The following is a 21,100-nucleotide window of genomic DNA, read 5'->3' as shown; positions in this document are numbered from 1 at the left end:
AACATAAAAAACCTCATGAAAGCGTCAGCAAAAACAAAGCAAATAAGAAGCGAGAACATGTTACAAACCACTTAACTTCACATTATGAAAAAAAGTTATGTAGCGTAAAGGGTGATCAAAAGCAGGTACCTCTTCCAATAGGGGTATTTTGACAGTGACGTATGACTACCGCCACATTAAATACATAATGTTTTTAAGTATTCATTGAAATTTCATCATGGAAAGACTTACGCTTATAAAACGTTTACAAATCGCACAATTGTATTACGAAAATCGACGCTCTGTGAAGAGTGGGCTGAAGGAATCATCGGTCGATATTTTTTAAAAGACGATGCTGGCGTCAATGTAACTGTGAATGATGAACGCTATCGCGCCATGATAAACAACGTTTTGATGTCGGAAATTGAAGCCCGTGATCTCTATAACATATGCTTCCAACAAGACGGCGCTACTTGCCATACAGCCCGTGAAACAATGGTTTTACTGCGTCGTCGTGCATTGGCCATCAAAATCGTGTGAAATCATACCTTTGGAATTTTATTTGTGGCGGTATGTAAAGTGTTTAGACAAGCTTCGTCTGAGGCATTGGAAGCCAACAGTACTAAAGTTATTCAGGAGATACCGACCGAAGTTCTGCAGCGAGCCTTTCAAAATTGGAGTTTACGGATGACCGAATTACGCTGCAGTTGCGGCCAACATTTGAAAGGGATTATCTTTAAAAATAAATGTCGCGAACGGTACTAGAATTTTCCTTGTTTCATTTTAATTTAAAATTCGATACCTCTGAGTTGATCACCCTTTATTCTGAAATTTATTTTACGAGCTAGTATGTTCTTTCAGTTATGCAACAAGGTATAATATTCTAACTAAAAAAATGTGTTAATCTACATTCAATTTTCAATTTGGACAAATAAGCCTTTCTGACACTAAAAGTGGTGCTTGCACCTATATAAAACTTCATCTACATAAACTGACTGTTTCATTTTGATTATATGCTGGAGCGTTTATCCAACTTTGATTCCCATAAATAGGCGCATAGGTGCAACGGAAGTAATCAATTCATTGGGATCCGATTTCAATAATTCGTAGCACATGCCAATACCGACTAATCAACCTCCATTAAGGCATTTAATAATAACATTGTTGATGTTATTATCGAAAGGCAACCTAAAATTAAAAAAAGAGGTTGTCTGCAAAGTCGGTTTACAGCCGATAGTTTAACGTGACAACGTCATAAGAAAATACTGATGTAATGATTGCAATTTTCAAAGCAAAATTTTAATTTTATTTGTTTGATAGATATTTTGTATGGATATAGGGAAGGAGGTAAATGGAATCGCAATAGAATTGATCAAGTTACATTGACACAAACGTGAAAATGACGAAACATTTATCAAATTCATTAAAGATGTGTTCAGTTTCGATTGTGCATCAGACGTTAATAAGTCAACAACACTAAGAGGCAACATCATCGATTTGCCTTTTTCAAGACACATTACACTCGAAACACCCCTTTTCATTTCCTACTTTTCCCATCATCGTCCTATTCTCAACAGAGAAATGGTTCATTACCATGCACACAGGAAGAAGGCATATGTAAATGCAAATATGTTAATTTATATACAAATGCGCATATACATACATATATATGCTCACTCAAGTAGCAGAGATCCAGATGTGGAACGTTGCCGAATTTGGGGGCCGATTGTGCTCATTGTCGTTCATTCCGCGCTCTCGTTTGCAGTTCAAGCAAGGTAACGGCGCATGAGCAAGATAACGACGAATGAGCAAAACAATTGACAAATGACAACATGACAAATTTTTTGTGCGTGCAGCCGGCTAAATCGAATTATAAGACGTTATCAGGTCAAAAAAAAGTTACCAAAAACTTGCGTTTATTGACTCAAACTTTTGAATAGCAGTTGGGTAAGTATCATATATCTTGAAGTTTGTTTATTTATATTTTATAGATGAAAAAGAAAATTGAAAAATCCCTTGCTCGGCTTGTGCACTGCGCTAAATAACTATAACACTAGGACTTTTTGACACCTTTTGACAATTTATTTGTTTCTTAGCACATTACCTTACAAATGGTATTACCCTTATATCAAATATGTACATAAATCATAAACTAATTTTACAATTTTTTCATTATGCATTCACTTTTCCAAAATTATGCCTTGTGTGAGCATAAAAACCGATGTATGGAGTACATAACTGAAGTAATCATAAAAGAAATTAAAATTTATTTATTGTAAATAAAAATGCAAAAACGAAAAATAAAAAAGAAACTTGCAGATTATCAGTATACTTGTAAAAATACATAAATAAATAGCCAGCAGCTGACAGCGACTTAAGAAGTAAATGAAAGTCAACAGTTAGTGTTAGCTTAACTATGATGGAAATGGGCTAGAATTAGAAATGTTTATGAGCTTTTAACTGCGTTCGAGCGCATAATGGAAATGATGTTAAAAACGCAAAAAAGTATAACGAAACTTATATAAGGTTAGAATGGAACTCTCTATTTGTATAAAAAAAATGATCAGTCAGACATCAGGATTCTGAAGCGAATCATGCATACAAAACCATATGTAATGCTATTTAGTGTGTGTGCAGGACACTCCAACTCTGGCCCACATTAAAGTGTTTCCTTGCCATGACATTTCCAATTCGTTATGCGGTTACACTGCTCACTTCCGCCACTGAGGTCACGGGGAGTAGCCGAAAGCAAGTAGTGGGTGGGCAACAATCGGCTGGTGTAAATCGTTTGGGTGTAAATAGAAGGTGTTTAATGCATATTTTTGCAGTAAGGGAAGCTGTATTAACAACAAAACAGCAGGAGAGGAAGTGCATTTGACACTGACAGTTGATGCCTGCCAGGAAATCAGTAGAATGCTAGAGGTTAGGGGCAACAAAGAAACGCCGGCGACACGCTCAAGATAGGTTGACAGTTTGACGTTAGGAGCTTACTAGTATATTGCTGCTTATATGTTGTTGCTGCTGTCGCACAAACACACTAGATAGCTATTACTTTACAAGCCATCTTCTACTTATGCACATATAGCGCTCTACAATGTATGTATGTAGGTACAGCATATGCACTTCTGCGTCGCATCGTTTACCGCAACATCCTTCGCTGATTTTTGCACGAGAGTACGACATACAAACAAAGCCAAACCTGCTTTTTGTCAGTCAACATTTATGCGAGCGCGCGCAATTTCCTGTTCGAGTGTTAAGGAATGCATTCATTCCGAGACATTCATCCGTACAACACGCTACTGCATACCGCTTGTTTGCGCTCCACTGCCTTTTGGGGCTTTTTTCATTTTACGCTTTTTCATTATGTAAATGATTTGCGCTTTGTTTTTGCTGCTTTGGCGGTGTTCATTTGCATAAGCTTCCTTCCACAACCAACGGCATTCGGTACGATTGCTTTCATGCATTTGCGGTCACTGTGCGGGAGCGTAAGTGACAGTGCAAGCACGTTTGGCGGCTGTTGCGTTCATTGCGGTTACTGCCTCAGCTTCCCGACAAAAGCTGCAGTTTACATTTTGCAAATGGATTTACTAAAAACCTTCTACTACACGAAAGCAGGTACGTTTGACTGTCTAGTGCAGTGTAGTGTAGTGTCTCCTTCAGTTCGGTTGCTTGTAAGCGCCAACTTGAGATTAGAGCATCCACTTTGGTAGCCCTTCTTTTCTTTGGTGTTTAGATTACATTTTATTTCCCCATTCGATGGAGGTGCTGTCACATGGCAATATAATGTCACTCTCGGCTTATCGGCTTTTTTCTTCCACTTTGGGATTGTGTGCTTATGCAATATATGTGTAAGGATCAACTATTTAGTAGAGTGTCATAAAAGGAAGTGGACTCTTCGCTAGCTAGCTATCAGTGTTTCTACTCTTTACACTGGAAAAAAAATATATTTGAAACTGGAAACTGAAACTTCTTCGCACAAAGCCAATTAATTTCGATTGGTAACATTGAAGACGGTGTAAATACTCAAAAAATTTTAAAGATTACTCATATTGGGAAACTCCCATATTTACGACGAAAACAGTATGAACGGTTGGTTTTTAGGTCAACAGATTTCACTAGAAATTGTTTCACATTTTCTGCGTTATTGGATCAAGAGTCATCACTCTCATGAGCCATAAAATACTCGTATGATAGGAAGTTTTTCCTAAATCTTCCAGTGGGTCTGCCATAAAAAAGTCTCGCATATATGGAGATCAGAGGCAAATATTATATGAAGATCAGAGGCAGCACAAAACCGCAGTGGTCCTATGCGACAAAATTGAGGAGAGATTTGGACAAACACGTAAAAAGGTGTTAGCTTAGAATAATAATAACGCTCTTTGGTTTATTTTGTTTAACTTAAATTATATTTTTGATATAATAAATCTCGAAAATTTCCAATCGAAGAATAAATGCTTTGAGATTGACTTACAATTAGGTAGGAAATGACGAAGAATGGTGGGTGGGTGGTGTGATCTTTAGGTGCAGCTTACTACGAGTGGTGAAGTGATTTTTGTCGTGCCGAAATTACATTTTTCATGCATGCGATTTTGCATAGGCTCCTGATTAGCGGAACATTGAACTGAATAATGAAAGCAACCTACTACCAGATGCAATGTAACGAGCGTACTGCTATTTTGTGTGTATGCATATGCTGTTGTGTTGCATTAACCCAGTGGAGGTTTCACCCTTTTTGGGTGTTTGACCGAGCTCCTCATCCTATTAGTGGTGTGCGTCTTGATGTTGTCCTGCAAATGGAGGGACCTACAGTTTTAAGTCGACTCCGAACGGCAGATATTTTTTTTATGAGGAGCTTTTTCAAGGCAGAAATACATTCGGAGGTTTACCATTGCCTGCCGAGGGACGACCGCTATTAGAAAAAACTTTTTCTATTATTTGATGTTCATGCACCGCGATTCGAACCTACATTCTCTCCGTATTCCGAATGGTAGTCGCGTATCAAGCTATTCCGCTACGGTGGCCGAACATATATTACTATATATCTGTAAAAAACAGGGTGTCAAGGTCCGCTTTTCAATTTTGCTTGTGTTTTTCAAAATTACGGAAGTGGTTTCATAAGTCCTTGACAATTTGAAGATATCACGTCTCTATATCAAAATTTGGGTATTTCTTGTCAATAAACATCTTTCAAAATAACTTACCCTAATTTTCCAATAAGTATTTAACAGGTTAAGTTGTGGCAGAAATTTGAAGCAGGTGCAGATGGGTTTTCTACAAATAAAAAAGTAAAATTCAGGAGCACTAAACAACCTCATATTATGGAAACTCTTCATGACCGATTGAAACAATCTCCAGCGAGTGTAGTCACTTACACTCGGTTGTACCAGCGTACGTAGCGCAGAAAGTTCTGTTTGTCCAATTGGACTTTAGAAGTGAAATAGCTATACCAGGGGTGGGTGCCGTGTTTGCTCATAATTGACAACAAATATATTTTAGCGCAATCTTACTGTGAAAAGGAGTCTCTATCGATCCTGTAAGTTTTTGGTGGGCAACTAAAAGCGAGAAAGGTCAATATGCTTTTTTGGTAGCGTATAGTGCCATTTGTATCGATTCTTTGGAACAGTGTTCAATAAAAACAACATTTAATCCTTAAGGGCCACCGTAGCCGAATGGGTTGGTGCGTGATTACCATTCGGAATTCACAGAGAGAACGTTGGCTCGAATCTCGGTGAAACCAAATTTAATAAAAACATTTTTCTAATAGCGGTCGCCCCTCGGCAGGCAATGGCAAACCTCCGAGTGTATTTCTGTCATGAAAAAGCTCCTCATAAAAATATCTGCCGTTCGGAGTCGGCTTGAAACTGTAGGTCCCTCCATTAGTGGAACAACATCAAGACGCACACCACAAATAGGAGGAGGAGCTCGGCCAAACACCCAAATAGTGTGTACGCGCCAATTATATATATATATATATATATATATAATCCTTAAGGGCAACACACTGGCGCATAAGACCGCAGCCGTAATGGCGAAATTGCAGCCGAATAGAGGATTGATATCTAAAAGTTTCCGGGTTACATTTTAGGTTGCTATAATAAAAACGTAAAAGCGTAGCTTTCGTGTTTTCGATAAAAAACTGTTTTGCTGCTGTTATCATATGCCATTAACGATGACACCTTAGTCAATCCGAGTAACCCGGTTATAGCGCTCAACTCCGTTTGATTACCTTCGATGAACCTTAATTTATATATGACCTCGATAAACTCTTATTTTGTGAAAACCTGGTTCTAAATGAATAATTTGAAAGACTTCTTGGTTCGTTTTTCTGAATTCTAAATTACTTTCTTTACTGTAAAAGAAATAATTGTTGTGTATAAGAACTACTCTGGCGTTCTATTGAGATCAGCAACTCTACTTAATCGGCCCACAGTAATTTAAAAGCTTTCAATATATTGCAGAAAAGTTTTCATTGAATTCAACTTTTTTTTTAATTTTATCCCACAAATTCCTCTCCGTGTACTCGCTAGACTCGTTGAAAGTACTTTTGGGAAGGTTTCATTTTACAATTCAGTATAACAAAGAGTATTTGGTGGCTTTCTTTGTTGCCATTCAGCCGCTCATCTGTATACTCACTCACTCGTAAACTCACTCGACTTACGAAAGGATTCATTTGTTCACCTTTCATGTTGTGTTGTTTTTAATTTCTCTAGTATGAATTGTTGTTGTTGTTGCCAGCTTGCCTTGCGTTGTACGCTTTTATCCTTGATTCTATTTTAAAGGATTGATACTCGAGCACAATATAAGTGAGTGAGTGAATAGCGAGTAAGTGAGCCAAATTAAAATTGTGCAATAGTGGTAGGTGGTGCAAAGGTCCTTGAGCTGTACGAGTATGCGTAGCCGAGGTCCTTGTAAGTGTAACATACTAAATTTGAAAGGCTTAACTTGCTTTGCGTAATTTCTACCTTGGTTGTATGTAGGTGTGTCGGTGGCCGTGTGCGTGTGCCAGTTTGTTTGTATAGCCTTTTGATATTTCGTTGACGTTGTAGCAAATTTAGTGCCACTTTTGTAAATGTATTTTAACCGCTTACTGGCCTGTGAAAATGGTGACAGCGTAGATACCAACGCTACTATTGTTATTATTTCATTATGGCTTTGAATGGATACGAGTTTTTTTTTTAATTTTTATTCTTAGAAGCTATTGAAAGAAGAATTTTTACAGACTGCTCGAAGTAAGATATATTTTGTTCGCATGCAACACTTGAGAATGAAGCATAAATAACTTTTGCAGTGCGGGTAGCAGGAGTTCCATTCCCTCATGGCCTTTACACTTTGGTTTTTTGTGAGTGTGCTTAATTGTGTGAGCTATACGATAGTGTATCCTACTGAGGTCTTTCAAAACAAAGGTTTTCTTAAGTTTTAAGTATACATATATAAGTATATTTTTCATAATTGCACCTTAGTAAATCCATAAATATTGATAAGTTGAGTATAAAATTATTAATTTTAATCAAATGCGCTTCAAAAACCTAAAGAACAAAAAAAAAAAAACTTTGGATTGTGAAAATGTACATAGACATACGAGTACGGAAAGGAAACAAAATTTATCGAATTTCAAAATTTTTCAGAAAAATTTTACAAAAATTTTATAATTTGAAAACTGGCTTAATATTTATAAATTTTATTAAATTTTGTTTATTATTTTATTTACGGCACACTATTTCTGAGACTCCTTTTAAACTTCTCCCTCTAATGGTTAAAGTTTCGAAATTATAGAATTCTGTTACTATTCTGAAGCAATATTAAGCATTGTATCTCAAAATTATCGAATTCGCGTAATAAAATATTCAAATCGCAATTAGACTGAACTGCAGATTAGACTAGAAAAGAGATCAAGCGAGATGGAAAATATAACGTCTGGTTCTCCTGCTTAAACCGGGTAAACAACCCGACCTACCTTTGCCATAAAGAGCCTTATGCCTGCTGGACACAGTGGGGAAGGTACTGGAACGCATTATCTGCGAACGACTTCAGGAGCATCTGGAAGGCTCGACAGGTCTCTCAGACAACCATTTCGGCTTCCGGAAAGCTAGATCTATGGTTGGCGCAAAAAGAACGGTGGTGGAAATAGCACACAGGGCTATAAGTGCGGGAAGATCGGCAAGAAAGTTCTGCGCTGTGATCTCATTGGTCTGGCCTAGCATCATCACGGCCCTCAAAGGTTTCAACGTACCAACCTACCTTGTCTGCGATATGAAACGGAAAATGGCTAAAAAACGAGCAAGGTCTCCGATGGTATGCCACAAGGATCAGTGCTGGTACCAACTTTGTGGAACATCGTGCACGATGCAGTCCTGAAGATGAAGCTTCCTTTGAGCTGAACATAGGTACTCACCGCATAATCTCGAAAATGGCGATAACGGGAAGGAAGATGGCCCACGCCAGTAGAAAAAGCAACTGAACGACTGCTGCAATAGGCCGGTGGCAGCAGCGATGGGATGAGTCACAAAGCGGACGTTGGATCTACAAGCTCATCCCACGTGTTGATGAGTGATTAATGAGAAAACATGAAGACACCGACTATCACCCTTCGCAGTTGCTCAGCGGACATGGCTGTTTTCAGGAAAACCTGCACCGTTTTAAGCTGGCAGGCAGCCCTTTCTGTCCAAACTGCCCGAATACCTACGAAAACGCAGAACACGTCATGTTTTATTGCGACTGCTTCAGAGAGGAGCGAGCTGTCCTGGAGCAAGCCCTGGGTCATCAACTAACCCCCAGGACCCTTATACGAGATTTGTGTGCAACCAGCGGTAAGTGGGAGGCAGCGCAAACGTTCGCAGGTAAGATCTTGACGCGACTTCGCTATATTGATTGGGAACGCAAACCGTTACAGCAACAGTTGCAGCAGCAGAGAAGGCGGGCAGTTTCTGGCGAACCGACAACAAGCACAGACGTTTGAGTGTGTTTAGGCCACACCCTAATATTAAATATACATTTTTAGCCACCCTAATGGTAACTGCGCCTACCGTTCCGACTGTTGCTTACCACCGTTTCCAGTCGCTGCAACGTGAAGGCCGTTAACCCTGGCATTTCCCCGCCGAAAAGTTAAAACGTTTACCGTGTTAAACGTTGTTCGGCGAGGTTACTTTCACTTTAATTCTAATTATAACTTTCACTGCGATTTTCCAATCAGAAGCATCAGGACGTGTCAGCCAACCAGGTAATATGATATAAATTATAAATTATACTTATACTTATACTACTTAACATACATCTTTCTATGCATATATCTATGTATATACTGCAAAATAAATATTAACGAATATATACTGACACGCCTTTGTGCTTTTCATTTTTTATAAAATATATCATCGGAGCGACCGTGGAGGCCCCACATTTTTCAAACCGCCCATTGCGTCGCACTCCGATGAGAACAGAGTGAAACACTCAATACGGTATCGTTCCGAAGACAAGACGGTGGTGAGTTAAGATAACGCTACTGCAAGTTTTCCCATGTCTCCTTTACTTTGGAACCACCTATAAACACAGTGTGAGTAATTGGGACTATCGACGGTGTATAGCCTTCATATGCTTGCAGGGGAGGAACCTGGACGTAGGTACCTGTTGCATCTTCGGACATAAACGCGGCTCTACCCAGAAGTTATACTTTTGTGGTTACAGGGTAGAATTAGCCGAGATGGAGGATTATTATAGTATTAGTGGGAGCGTGCCCCACCTACCGTTGGTGTGACGGCACCTCTGAGATGTTTCTGACATTTTGGTTTCAACCTTCTTCCGAAAAAAAATGGTTGCGGTCGGATTTGGTTGAAGGATCTTAAAGCTCCTGTAATATAGGGTGGGCCATGTAAACTTTGCTTTTTGAATCGGCTATAAAAAAAACTAATCAATATTTTCGCAAACTTTTTTTTTTTATTTTGAAGATTGAACATTGTCATTTATGAATGAAAAATAATATAATATCGTTCAAATGACTGCCTCAACTGGCTTTACAGTAGGCCATTCGATCAACCCAATTTTTAAGCACATTTTCGATTGTTTGGGCTCCAATTTCATGAATGGCAACTTCGATTTCGTGTTTTAAAGCATCAATTGTCTCTGGATGGTTCGGAAAGCATTTGTCCTTAACGGCTCCCCACAAAAAATAGTCCAATGGGACTCAAAAACGGAATTCAAAATCGGTTGCCAAAAGTTCGAGTGTAACTTCGAGTTGCACCGTCCTGTTGAAACCAAATGTCGTCATTGTCATCCTCTTCAATTTTTGGAAACAAAAACTCGTTGAGCATGTCACGGTAACGCTCGCCATTTACTGTAACCGCGGAAGAAGAAGAAGACTCACCACTTTGGAAATAGGTTTTCAATATTTCCCAATTTTGTTCAAGCGTATAGCGTCCCATTTCGTAAATGTCAAACCTTTAAGTAAATTATGAACTCATTTGACATGTCATTAGTGTTACCATTCTCAAAAAAATAGGTGGTTCAAAAAGCAAACGCTATATGGCCCACCCTGTAGCTGCTTGATTTATGATGCTAAATATAAAATTTATTTCTAAGTTGTCATGGTTTCGCGAATGACTCCTAACCGTTCACTAATATTTTTTTTAATGTTATCATAATTTTACAATTCGTCAATTGGGCCTATGATGCCACTGAGTGAACTCTTTCCAAGAGCAGCTTATATAACTAAACCAAATCGAACATAACCTAACTCATTTTAGTGCTTCAGACCTTTGAATAACCAACTGTTAATTCAATTAGTGTTAAATATGTGCAAATAGTGATAAATGATATATACAGTTGATAAATTACATGTGAAAATGAAGAAAAATTTACGACATGCTGTAGTAGTCAATGCAAATGAACAAATTAAAAATTTCAGAAACTTCGATAGTGAAAAATCGTGGCACAAAATAAAGCATAAGAACTATCATTTTATAGTAACTTTAATATTTATGCAAGTTTCAACTAATCTCGAAAAACTTATTTAAAGGTAATTTCGCATATACCAAAACCCACCAAATGGTCACACGCGCATGCACATAAACCAAGCATACACACATACACGCATGTAGGTGGGTGTTAAGTTCAGCTGCAACTTGCAGCTTAATTTTACTTGAATTTTATTTTAGTTTTCAATTTACACACTTTCAAGTTGCATGTTGAACTTTTCAGCATATGTGCACCGACATCAGTTGAAAGTTCATTCTACTGAGAACGCCGTGCGACAAAAATCGACTCTAAAAAACGAACGAAGAAATGATATACTACTACATATGTATGTACAAGTATATACCTTTAATATTTATTTTTTACAAAATAATTTATTATGAAGTTTCAAGAATATTTAACGATAAATTTTTCAAAGGGCATTCATGTGTAATATATTTTGGTTCAAAGTATTTTTTTGAATAGCAGGATATGTATATCCGCATTCATTTGATATCCATATTAAAATCCTAGAGTACGTTTAGTACTTAAAATATTTTTTCCCTTTAAGTTAGTCCTTTGAAACTTTAAAGTTCTTTAAAAATTAAATTGATGAGAAAAATAAAAACTGAGAATGCAGCATTATGTACTATATAATGTGTATAGTTTGACGTGCACATGAAATTTTTCCTGGATAACTTTTTCCATCGCACGGTGGAAGCAGCAACTAGTTTAGTTGTGTGTTTGTTTCATTCGGGCACATGTTTATGTACATATATTTGTATGCATGTATGAATGAATATATGTATAGATGAATGTATGTACGGATGGATGCGTGAGCTCGTTACTCTTACACGTACCTGCTCTGCGGTCTTAAGAAGATTCTCAATTTCAAAACTGCTCGTACGGGAAGTCGGCTTGGTGACGGCTGCGACCATTTGAGCTGGTGTCGGCTCAACGGATGATGGGGCCGGTGAGCTTTCAGCCTCAGGTGAATATAAATCTTTACCGGTGCCATCTGTGAAGAAAAATGAGCAAACAAATAAATGAACATAATAAAGAGATATACGCACCTATATACGTACATACTTATACATATGCATTTTAAAGTTGTGCGAAGTGTATACGTAAATATGCGTTTGTGTTCATATGGACATACTCGCTCATAAAAGGTAAGTGAATATAGTATGAAACTCTTAAACCTTAAGGATTACCGCACTCTGAAAAGAGTTGTGCGAATTAAGCAGTCATATCAATGTGGTTTGCCATCTCATAACAGCGAGAAAACAACTTTATTAAGACTCTCATCTAATGTGTAACGAGGCTAGTCTCCAGTTGTCCAGTTTAATTAAAAATTACTTATTGCGTGAAACATACTTGTGTTCATATGGAATAACCACTGACGGAATAATCATATGGAATCAGAATGACGACTTTCGAAAGTTTTTGAGTTATGTATGTGAGCTACTTTGTTCTACTAGCAAAGCAATGATTCGTTCTTTTGCTCTTGCTTTTACTTTTTTTATTTTTTACCTAGGGAGGCATAACAAATTGAAGACGATTTTTCGATAATTTGGTTTTCTTGGAATATGAGTTCTTGTAATAAACGCGCAATATGCACTCGTATTTATGTTAAAGATCTGGCATTGTTTTAAAAACGTGATCAATAAAAACATGAAACCCTAACTTACTAGCCATAACACGGTTGAAAAAAGAAAGTATTTAATTACATTTCTAACATTACATTCTGGGAATGCAAGTAATCCACTCAGATAAGATTCTTTACATATGTGAGTAGATATTGACTTTGAGAAATAATACAAATTTTTTTCAATTTCGAACGAAAAAGCTCCTCATAAAAAATATCTGCCGTTCGAAATCGGCTTGAAACTCTAGATATTTTATACATTTTTTCAATTTTCTTCACCCGTATAAGATCACAATTAATATAATAGAGGATTACTACCAATGAACCGACACTCCTCTTACGTGGCTATGCTACCCTCTGTTGCATTGATGAATGAAAGTTCAATTCTTCGACTGGCAAGCGAAGCTAATTCTGTGCCCTTTAGTTTGGCACACAATGTTTTTTACAAAAAAAGCTTACAGTATGCAAAACATATGTGGTACGAGTACAAAGAAATAAAAATAAGGAAACCAAAATTCAAATCATTTGAATATACGTATGTTTATATTTTGTACCGTCATCACTCAATTAGCTATCTATCTCTTTTTGCTTTTATTTCATATTGATAACCTATTTGCAGAATATCCGAGGTTAACGATTTGTTATCGTATGTTACCCAAAGTGAAATTGTTATTGTTTTTAGAGGGCAAAACCCCCAAAAGTTTCAAAAAATTTTCTCATAAAAATATGAAATGAAAATATCTTCATTTGCGTTCAAAAGTACGAACTTGGCGACCCAATTTTTTATAATTAAAAATAATCATTTAAACCATGTTTGGATTGATATAAAGAGTTTTTTATAAGAGGTGTTTTTTGATATTCAAACAAAAATGCTATAATATTTTTTAATATAACTGATCGGATGTTTATTTCATTATAAAGAGGAAGGTATGCCGTTAATAGTGGAAAATAACATGAGGCAAACGACCACCACGACCACGCTTACAGGACAATATCCTTTACATGAAATTTTCCATAACCGAATTGCAAAGTGGCTGTCATATGCCCTCGTTAGTCTCCTGAATTCCATCTTTGAAGTTTTGAATCGACTCTGGACTGTTGGCGTAGACCTTCTCTTTCACATGACCCCAAAGAAAAAAGTCACAAGGTATTAAATCACAAGACCTCGATGGCCAATTATGATCACCTCTTTGAGAGATAACACGGTCCGGGAACTTTTCCCGTAAAATATTAATGGTTTCGTTGCTTGTATGGCACGTAGCGCTGTCTTGTTGAAAATAAACGTTGTCCAGATCAATGCCATTCAATTCCGGCCATAAAAAATCGTGAGTTATCTCTCGATAGCGCAATCCACTCACCTGTAACACCAGTTATTGGAAAACTCTTTATTTAAAGAAAACATGGCGTTCGGACTAGTAAGACGTATTTCGTAATTTTCGCTAAGACGGAAAAGAGCAGAATCGTTCAGTAATTTGCTTTTTGTTTTTGGATGGGGAAAATGCGAGGAGATAAAAGGGAAGGTGGATGCTGTCTATGGAGATGCTTCGCCATCTATCACCACAGTTAGATATTGGTTAAACGAATTTAAACGTGATTAGGAGCGACCAGGATGCCCGGCAGATGTGGTTACCGAGAAATCATTCGAAAAGTCAACGTCATGGTTCTCGTTGATCGACAGACGAAAGTTCGTGAAGTAACAGAGGCTGTAGGTTTTATTTTTATTGAGGTGGCACAAAACATTGAAAGCCGAAAAGTGTGGGACTTGCCTTTCGACTCACCCACTGAAAACCCACCCCAGCTCCGTTTCCCTCCCACCGTGGGACAACCGTTAAGCATGACTTCGCGAGAGGGGGAGCGGCTTATTGCCAATTCTTGAAAATTTGCGCTGTGTTGTTCAGCGACGTCAACCGTCAAGCATCACTTGACGGGAAGGGGAGGCGCCTATTGAGTAGGCCTATTGCGTCTTCATGAATAACTGCGCTGTTGTTCAGCGCGACGCAGTTTGGAGATTATTATTTTTACCATATTACATATAGCGGACCAATGTTCTTCTGACTCTAGCATAATATCCAATAGGTTATTAGCCGTAATTGGCTTTCCCACCCTGGTGCGTAATTCCTCCCTTTCGAACGCAAATCGCGGACAGACAAACAATAACAGCACGAGTCGGATTCGTGCTTAAACCTATATAGATAGGAATTAAAGCAGCCATGTCCCGTCAGAACTTGGGTCAGATAATAGTCTAACTGTCCATGTGTCGTTAACGCATTTGGCTATTAAGGGAATCAAACGGTACGTCCAGCGTCCTTTCAGGGACGAGCTCCATTTTTTTTGCCATGAACGCAAGCTACGCTCTCTTGCTTCCTTGCGTATTGTCTACCGTTCTGAAGTAGCTTTGTTTTTGTAAACTTCAGCATGCTCTTTTGCCATTAAATTGATTGGGAGTAGTCCTGCAATGACCATAATGGCGTCCCTGTGTTCATAAGGACTATGTTTAGCATGGCGAAAGTTTCCAGAAGGGCTTGACCTCTTGGACTTGTTCGTGGGCATCGTCAGTTCACAGCTCAGGCGTTAAAATCACGACCAACGACCACAGGTCTATGTTCTTTAATATCTTGGGCGAGATTCTCTACAGAGTTAAGCTGGGTGGTAGGTACCAGCTATAGACGTATGTATCCCCAATACGCGCTCGTACAAATCCGCGAGCTGCCTTCACGCTCACAAGTCGGGAGCTGTTTGTCCCACAGTTCCAGTGATTGACGACTTGCCAGTAATATCAGAGGTCCAGCCATTGCCTTCTAGGTGTTTATAGTGTTCACTGGGTATAGCAACATCTATTTTGTGTCCCGTATAGACTGCATGAGTAGGTCTTGGGCGCTTTCACAATGGTTAAGGTTTAGCTGCAAGATCTTCATTTCTGGCGTATTTTTTTCAGAGCTCTCTGGTATTCTGGGCACTTGCTGCTGGTCATCGCAAGTCCAGTGTCGCCATAAGTGTCACATGATGGATGAAAAAATTGTCGGCCCAATGAGTGCCGCGATTGCTCACAAGCGACAACAAGCGGATGCGGCTGTTAACTTCGAAGCAGTGTTTGGAACAATTTAAGCGAGATCCGAAGGAATATTGCATCGAGTTGTCTCCATTGCTGAAGGTGCTGTTTCACCGCCAGCACATTTATCCGGAGTTGTCGCCGCCAAACTGCATGAACTGCGTTATGAATCGCAGCCGCACTCCCTGTATTCACCCGATCTGGCTCACTGCAACTTTTTCTTGTTCCGTAACATGAAGAAATGGCGGGAGGGAAAGAAATTTATTTCAAGCGAGGAAGTCATCGCTGAGACAGAGGCGTATTTTTGAGAGTTCGGTAATTCCTTTTTTGATGACCGGAGCCTTGGGAGAATTGTATCTTTCTAACATAGTCCCCTATGTTGGAAAATAAAAAAAAGTTAAAAAAAAACATGGTGTCTTCATTTCTAACACGGGTACTTATTGAAGCCCTCTCGTATTGTCTTTGATAGATACTATCTTTAGCTGTGCGTAGATCTGAATAGAGCTTTGCTTTGTCGTTCAACCCAGTATCAGTACATATGCAAGTAATACTTAATCCACTTTTGCGAATAGCGCGTGATCTGAAAACTCAGATTCTATACTACATCGATTCTAGCTGCTATATTATCCATAGTTATCAACTTAAAATCATTGTATGCAGTAAATTGAAGTATAAATGTTACTTTACGCTGAAATATTCACCCACGCATTTGCTCTCACGAGACAAATGATAATCTTCTTTCAAAGTCTCTTTTGGATTACAACTCAAGCGTAAGATTTGTGGCTCAGCACTGTTACGTGAAATGCTTACTCAAAAAAGAAATAAAATATACAAAATTATAAGTCCAAATTAAACTACCTACATATAAATAAATGAGTGTAAACTGCAAATAACTCCATGTTGAATGGTTCACTTCTTTACTTGCGTATAAGAATGTCACAAATCCTACTACAAACTCTTTCACCTGTTTAGCAGCATCTACGTACGGCATTTTATGAGATGAAATGTAAAGTTTGGAACGTGAAGATATATGTATGTAGCACTCGTTGCAGTAAAGCACTCTGCAGGGGTGAGCTGATGCAGTTTTGGTAACCGTATAAGCGTCATTAAGCACCAAGCGACGTGCTACTAAAAGGCGAGTGCCAAAAAAAAAAAAAACAAAGAGTGGTAAAAATGAGTAAAGCATGCAAGCCTATAGACTCGATGGCTGCCATGCCATGCAAGAATGATTATTTGCTAGAAGATATTTAAGGAAAATGCACAACAACAAAAATTAAAAAAAAACTGCAGCGTCGCAGAGCGAAAGCCCGATAAGCAAGAATTATCTACAGCCATCAGATGATGTTGCAACAGGCAACATGCAACATAAATTGCACTCTAAACTAACTACAATATATCGTCGCAGTATATTTAGTATAGTTGTACATACATGGCTGTATCTCACTTGCATTGCACATGAGCCAAAATTAATTAATGCACGAATGGGGCTGCCATATGCAATGCAAAATAAAAAATAAATGCAAATAGCAATAAAAAAATTACAATTAACAAGTATAGATTTATATCCGCGCAAAGTCGTACTTTACATACATACAAGGTTTGATTGAAAAGCAATAAGCCTTTCCACGCGGAGCGTCTGCCAAGCGATCAACCGAATCGGCTGGTGGGGGAAAATGATCGTTGGACCTTCCCCTTCCACTAGAAACCGGTCCCAGTTCGCTGGCAACAGCGGTGTAGTCAACATCGCTCAGCGCGTGAAAGCTGTTTTAAAAGTGTGTTAGGATTTTGCAGTGGCGAAAATGCAGCGATCGTTGGAGCAACGTTACTCGATCAAATTTTGCGTAAAGCTAAACAGTTTGTACCTCCAGGAATCACTGTAAACGCGACATTTTACAAAGAAGTGCTCCTTCGGGGTCTCTCTGCATTGACCAAGATGGGGGTTCCTGTGCTTCCCCACCCTCCCTACAGCCCAGACCTGTCCACTCCGGACTTCTTCTTGTTCCCGCGCCTGAAAAAAAAGCTGAAGGGGAGGCGTTTCGACTCCATTGAGGCGACCCAAAAAACTGTGACAGCCGAATTGAACGCGATTCCGGCGGATGAGTTTAAAAAATGTTTCCTGCAGTGGAAGGACCGCTACCAGCGGTGTATTGACGCTCAAGGGTCCTATTTTGAAGAATATTAGTTATATATATTAATCCAGAAGGTTTAATAAAACTGCTTAAAAAAATAAGGCTCATTACTTTTCAATCAAACCCTGAACATGTCGTTTTGTTTCAATCATACTGGTTTTGCCGATTGGTCGAAAGTTAAAGGACCAGTCGAAAGAAGCGCTTGTTGACCGACTTGATTCTGCCAGTTACATATATAAGTGATAAGAAAAAAATAAAATCAATAACTTCAAAACGCTAAAAAAAAACATAATTCAGGTTATTTTTGAGAAGATCTGTTATAAGAGCCATAATTTTGAGTCTATTTATGCAGGCTTTGCGAAGGGTTCTGAATTAGAGTTCAAAGCATTGGCACCGAGTTTTGCCTATCATCAAACGTTGGGGTAAAGTTTTTAGTTGTATGAAACCCATGGTATTAAGTACATTGACTGTATTTAGTAAAAAATAGGTTGTCTGTAAAGTCTGTTCACTGAAGATAGTTTAACGTGACAATGTCATAAGAAAATACTGATGGATTGACTTCATTTTTTAAAAGAAAATTTTAATTTTATTTGTTTGATAGATATTTTGTATGGATATAGAGGAGGAGGTAAAAGGAATTGCAATGGAATAGGTCAAGTTACATTTACACAAACGTGAAAAATGTCGAAACATTTATCAAATTCATGAAAGATATGTTCAATTTCGATTGTGCATCAGACGTTAATATATCAACAACACTAAGAGGCACCATCATCGATTTGACGTTATCACGTCAAAACAATTAGTTAATTTGTGTTATTTAAGTTAAGAAATTGAAAACGGCACTTGTCAAGGAATAAAGAAAAAAACAACTTTGAATATTCGACCTTTGATATGGAATATTTGGATAAGTTCTATTTTATTTTTTTCAGAACGTTGCTATAGCAATACGGATACTTGTAAACTGACGTAAGATTTGCCTAACTTTTAAAAAGTCAATTGCAATACATACGCATGATTAAAAGGGAAATAAAAACTTTATAAGCTGCCACTGTTTAAAAATTGTATTTTACTTTTTGTGAGTTAAAGCCCGGTACTGTCATTTAAAATCTTATATTACTGCGGTATATGGCGACCTACAGTGCGTTAAAAAAAGAGAATTTAAAATAAAAATATTAAATTTTATAGCGCTTGTGGGCATGTTCTGAGTTAACAACTCACAAATTCGATGAAATTTAAATCACAAACGAGCAATATATTTTAAAACAAAACAAAAACAGTGAAATAGTAATGAACAAAAACCAAATTTGATTTAAAATTACACAAAAAGGCCACTACATTCGAAAGCAATTGTCAACAAAACTTTTAAAGCCAATAAACAGTAAGCAATCAAATGAAAATAACCATGGCACCGCTAAAACAACAACACCACATTGCGCTCAATGACAAAAATGTGTAGTACAATAAATAAAGGCAATAGCGTATAATCCACGCCTCGTGGCAATTGCAACGTTGTCAATTACAGCTTTTTTCTCAAGCTTTCTGGTAAAAACTGGTAAAACTGCCAAAAAGTAAAATGTTTATCAGAGAAAGGGAAAAACCAAGGCGAATCTATTAAAGATGGCATTGGTAGATCAGCTGACTTGGTTTTTTTCCTTTGCCGTATACATCCGGATATCAGAACAGAATGAAATGGCAAAAAGCTGTTCCATTTGCACCACCGTCGTATGCTTCTAGTTCCAACTTCATGTCCGCTATGCAACATAGTTCGTCCTTTTCTTTTCTGCTTTCTTCTGTCGTGACATTTCTATGTATAAAAAGGAGAAAGTACATTCGGTTGCTGCAAAATGCTTGGCTGACGATGACGTCGAGAGAGGGTTTATACACATCTGTAGAATGTAGGAACCTTCTTGAGAAAGGGGTGATTCGGCGGCGGCAGGACCATGGGGGCAAACGCAGTTCGAATGGTCGTGTGACCTACGAAAACATACGGGCTCGATCTGCTCTATTTCAGCGTTAGATTTATCTCTCATTGTATTTGGAAACCCTGTGGCAATATATATTCTCCCAAAAAAATATTCAGAATTTTTCATTTAAAAAGCGCGCGTTACCCATATGTCTAAATTTTTTTGCTAGAATGTTGGTACAACTGTCCTCTTTAGTGTCGCAGAGTTTGAGCGTGATCTGTCAATTAGCTTCTTTTTGGCATTTAGTTATATCAGAATTTGTCTTAAATTCTGTATTTTGAGCGGGATTTCGTTTGCTGAATCGTTGAAAATGTTACAGAATGCCTATATGGCGAGTGTGCTTTGCAAAAACACGGGTATACGAGTGGTATAAGGCTTTGGCAGAGGGCCATTAACGTCGATAAAGTCAAGGAAGTGGTGCTGGAAAACCATCAAACCATAATTTAAGTTTGAGGGAGTTAGCTCGTGACCTTAGCGTGTCTCACGAGAGTTGAATTTCTTTAAAAAAATTCATCGGTAGAAGGTTTCTGAAGAAATGCTTCAGTAAGTGAATTCGGACCCAGTGCATCATAACAGGTGATGAGACGTGGGTACGAGTACACAAGAATGAGTTTGACATGCAAACCAGTCAACAGGCGGCTGAATGGCCCTATCCACAAGAGCAAAAACCCAAAACACCACGCCAAAGTCGGTCAAAAGTGAAAGCCATGCTACTTGGTTTCTTTGATTATCATGGCGTTGTACGGTGTTGTGCACTCGGAATTCGTTCCAAATGATTATACGGTAAATAAAGAATATTATTTGGAAGTAATGCAACGTTTGAGAGAAACGGCACAATTTGTGGAAAGAAAACTCATGCACCGTCTCACAAGACGGTTCGAGAAATATCATCGAACAACCACCATATTCACCGGATTTAGCCCCCTGTGACTTTTTCCTTTTCCCAAAACTTTAATTGCCACTCCGCGGACGTCACTTTGAGTCGATAGAAGCCATTAAGGAGAATTCGCTGAAGGAGCTGAAGAAAATCTCTTCAAACGCATTTAAAAGGTGGTTTGATGACTGGACTTATCGTTGGAGCCTATTTTGAAGGCGAAAAAAAATTTTTGATGATTAAAGAATTATTTTGCGTTTTATTGAACAATTCCCGGGACTTTTTTGACAGAATGTCCCAATCACAATCAACTATTTTCTTGCTGAGTCGATGCCGGATTTTGAAAATGTATATAAAGAGCTGCCTTAGAAGTTTTCTAAATTCGTCCTCTTTCATTGAAGCCGGAAAAGGTGGCGAAATACAAAAAAAATTGTAATCGAAGCGTATAATGCTATTTTGTTACACATAAATTCATATATCGATGAAATTCACAAGACAAATTCAAGTATCAAA

The 21,100-nt window shown here is 38.1% G+C and overlaps 1 protein-coding gene across 1 annotated transcript in view; it reads right to left on the bottom strand.

Moving 5' to 3' along the window:
• The window catches only part of LOC129243049 (protein still life, isoforms C/SIF type 2), a 297,252-nt gene that overhangs the window by 74,117 nt on the left and 202,035 nt on the right, over positions 1-21,100 (bottom strand). The window contains exon 10 of the mRNA XM_054880124.1: positions 11,781-11,938. Coding sequence (XP_054736099.1) covers positions 11,781-11,938 — 158 coding nt within the window. The remainder of the gene's footprint in view (positions 1-11,780; positions 11,939-21,100) is intronic.

This window comes from Anastrepha obliqua, chromosome 3, assembly GCF_027943255.1.
Source record: "Anastrepha obliqua isolate idAnaObli1 chromosome 3, idAnaObli1_1.0, whole genome shotgun sequence".
In the NCBI taxonomy this organism is placed as follows: domain Eukaryota; kingdom Metazoa; phylum Arthropoda; class Insecta; order Diptera; family Tephritidae; genus Anastrepha; species Anastrepha obliqua.
This window is presented reverse-complemented; position numbering and strand designations above follow the sequence as displayed.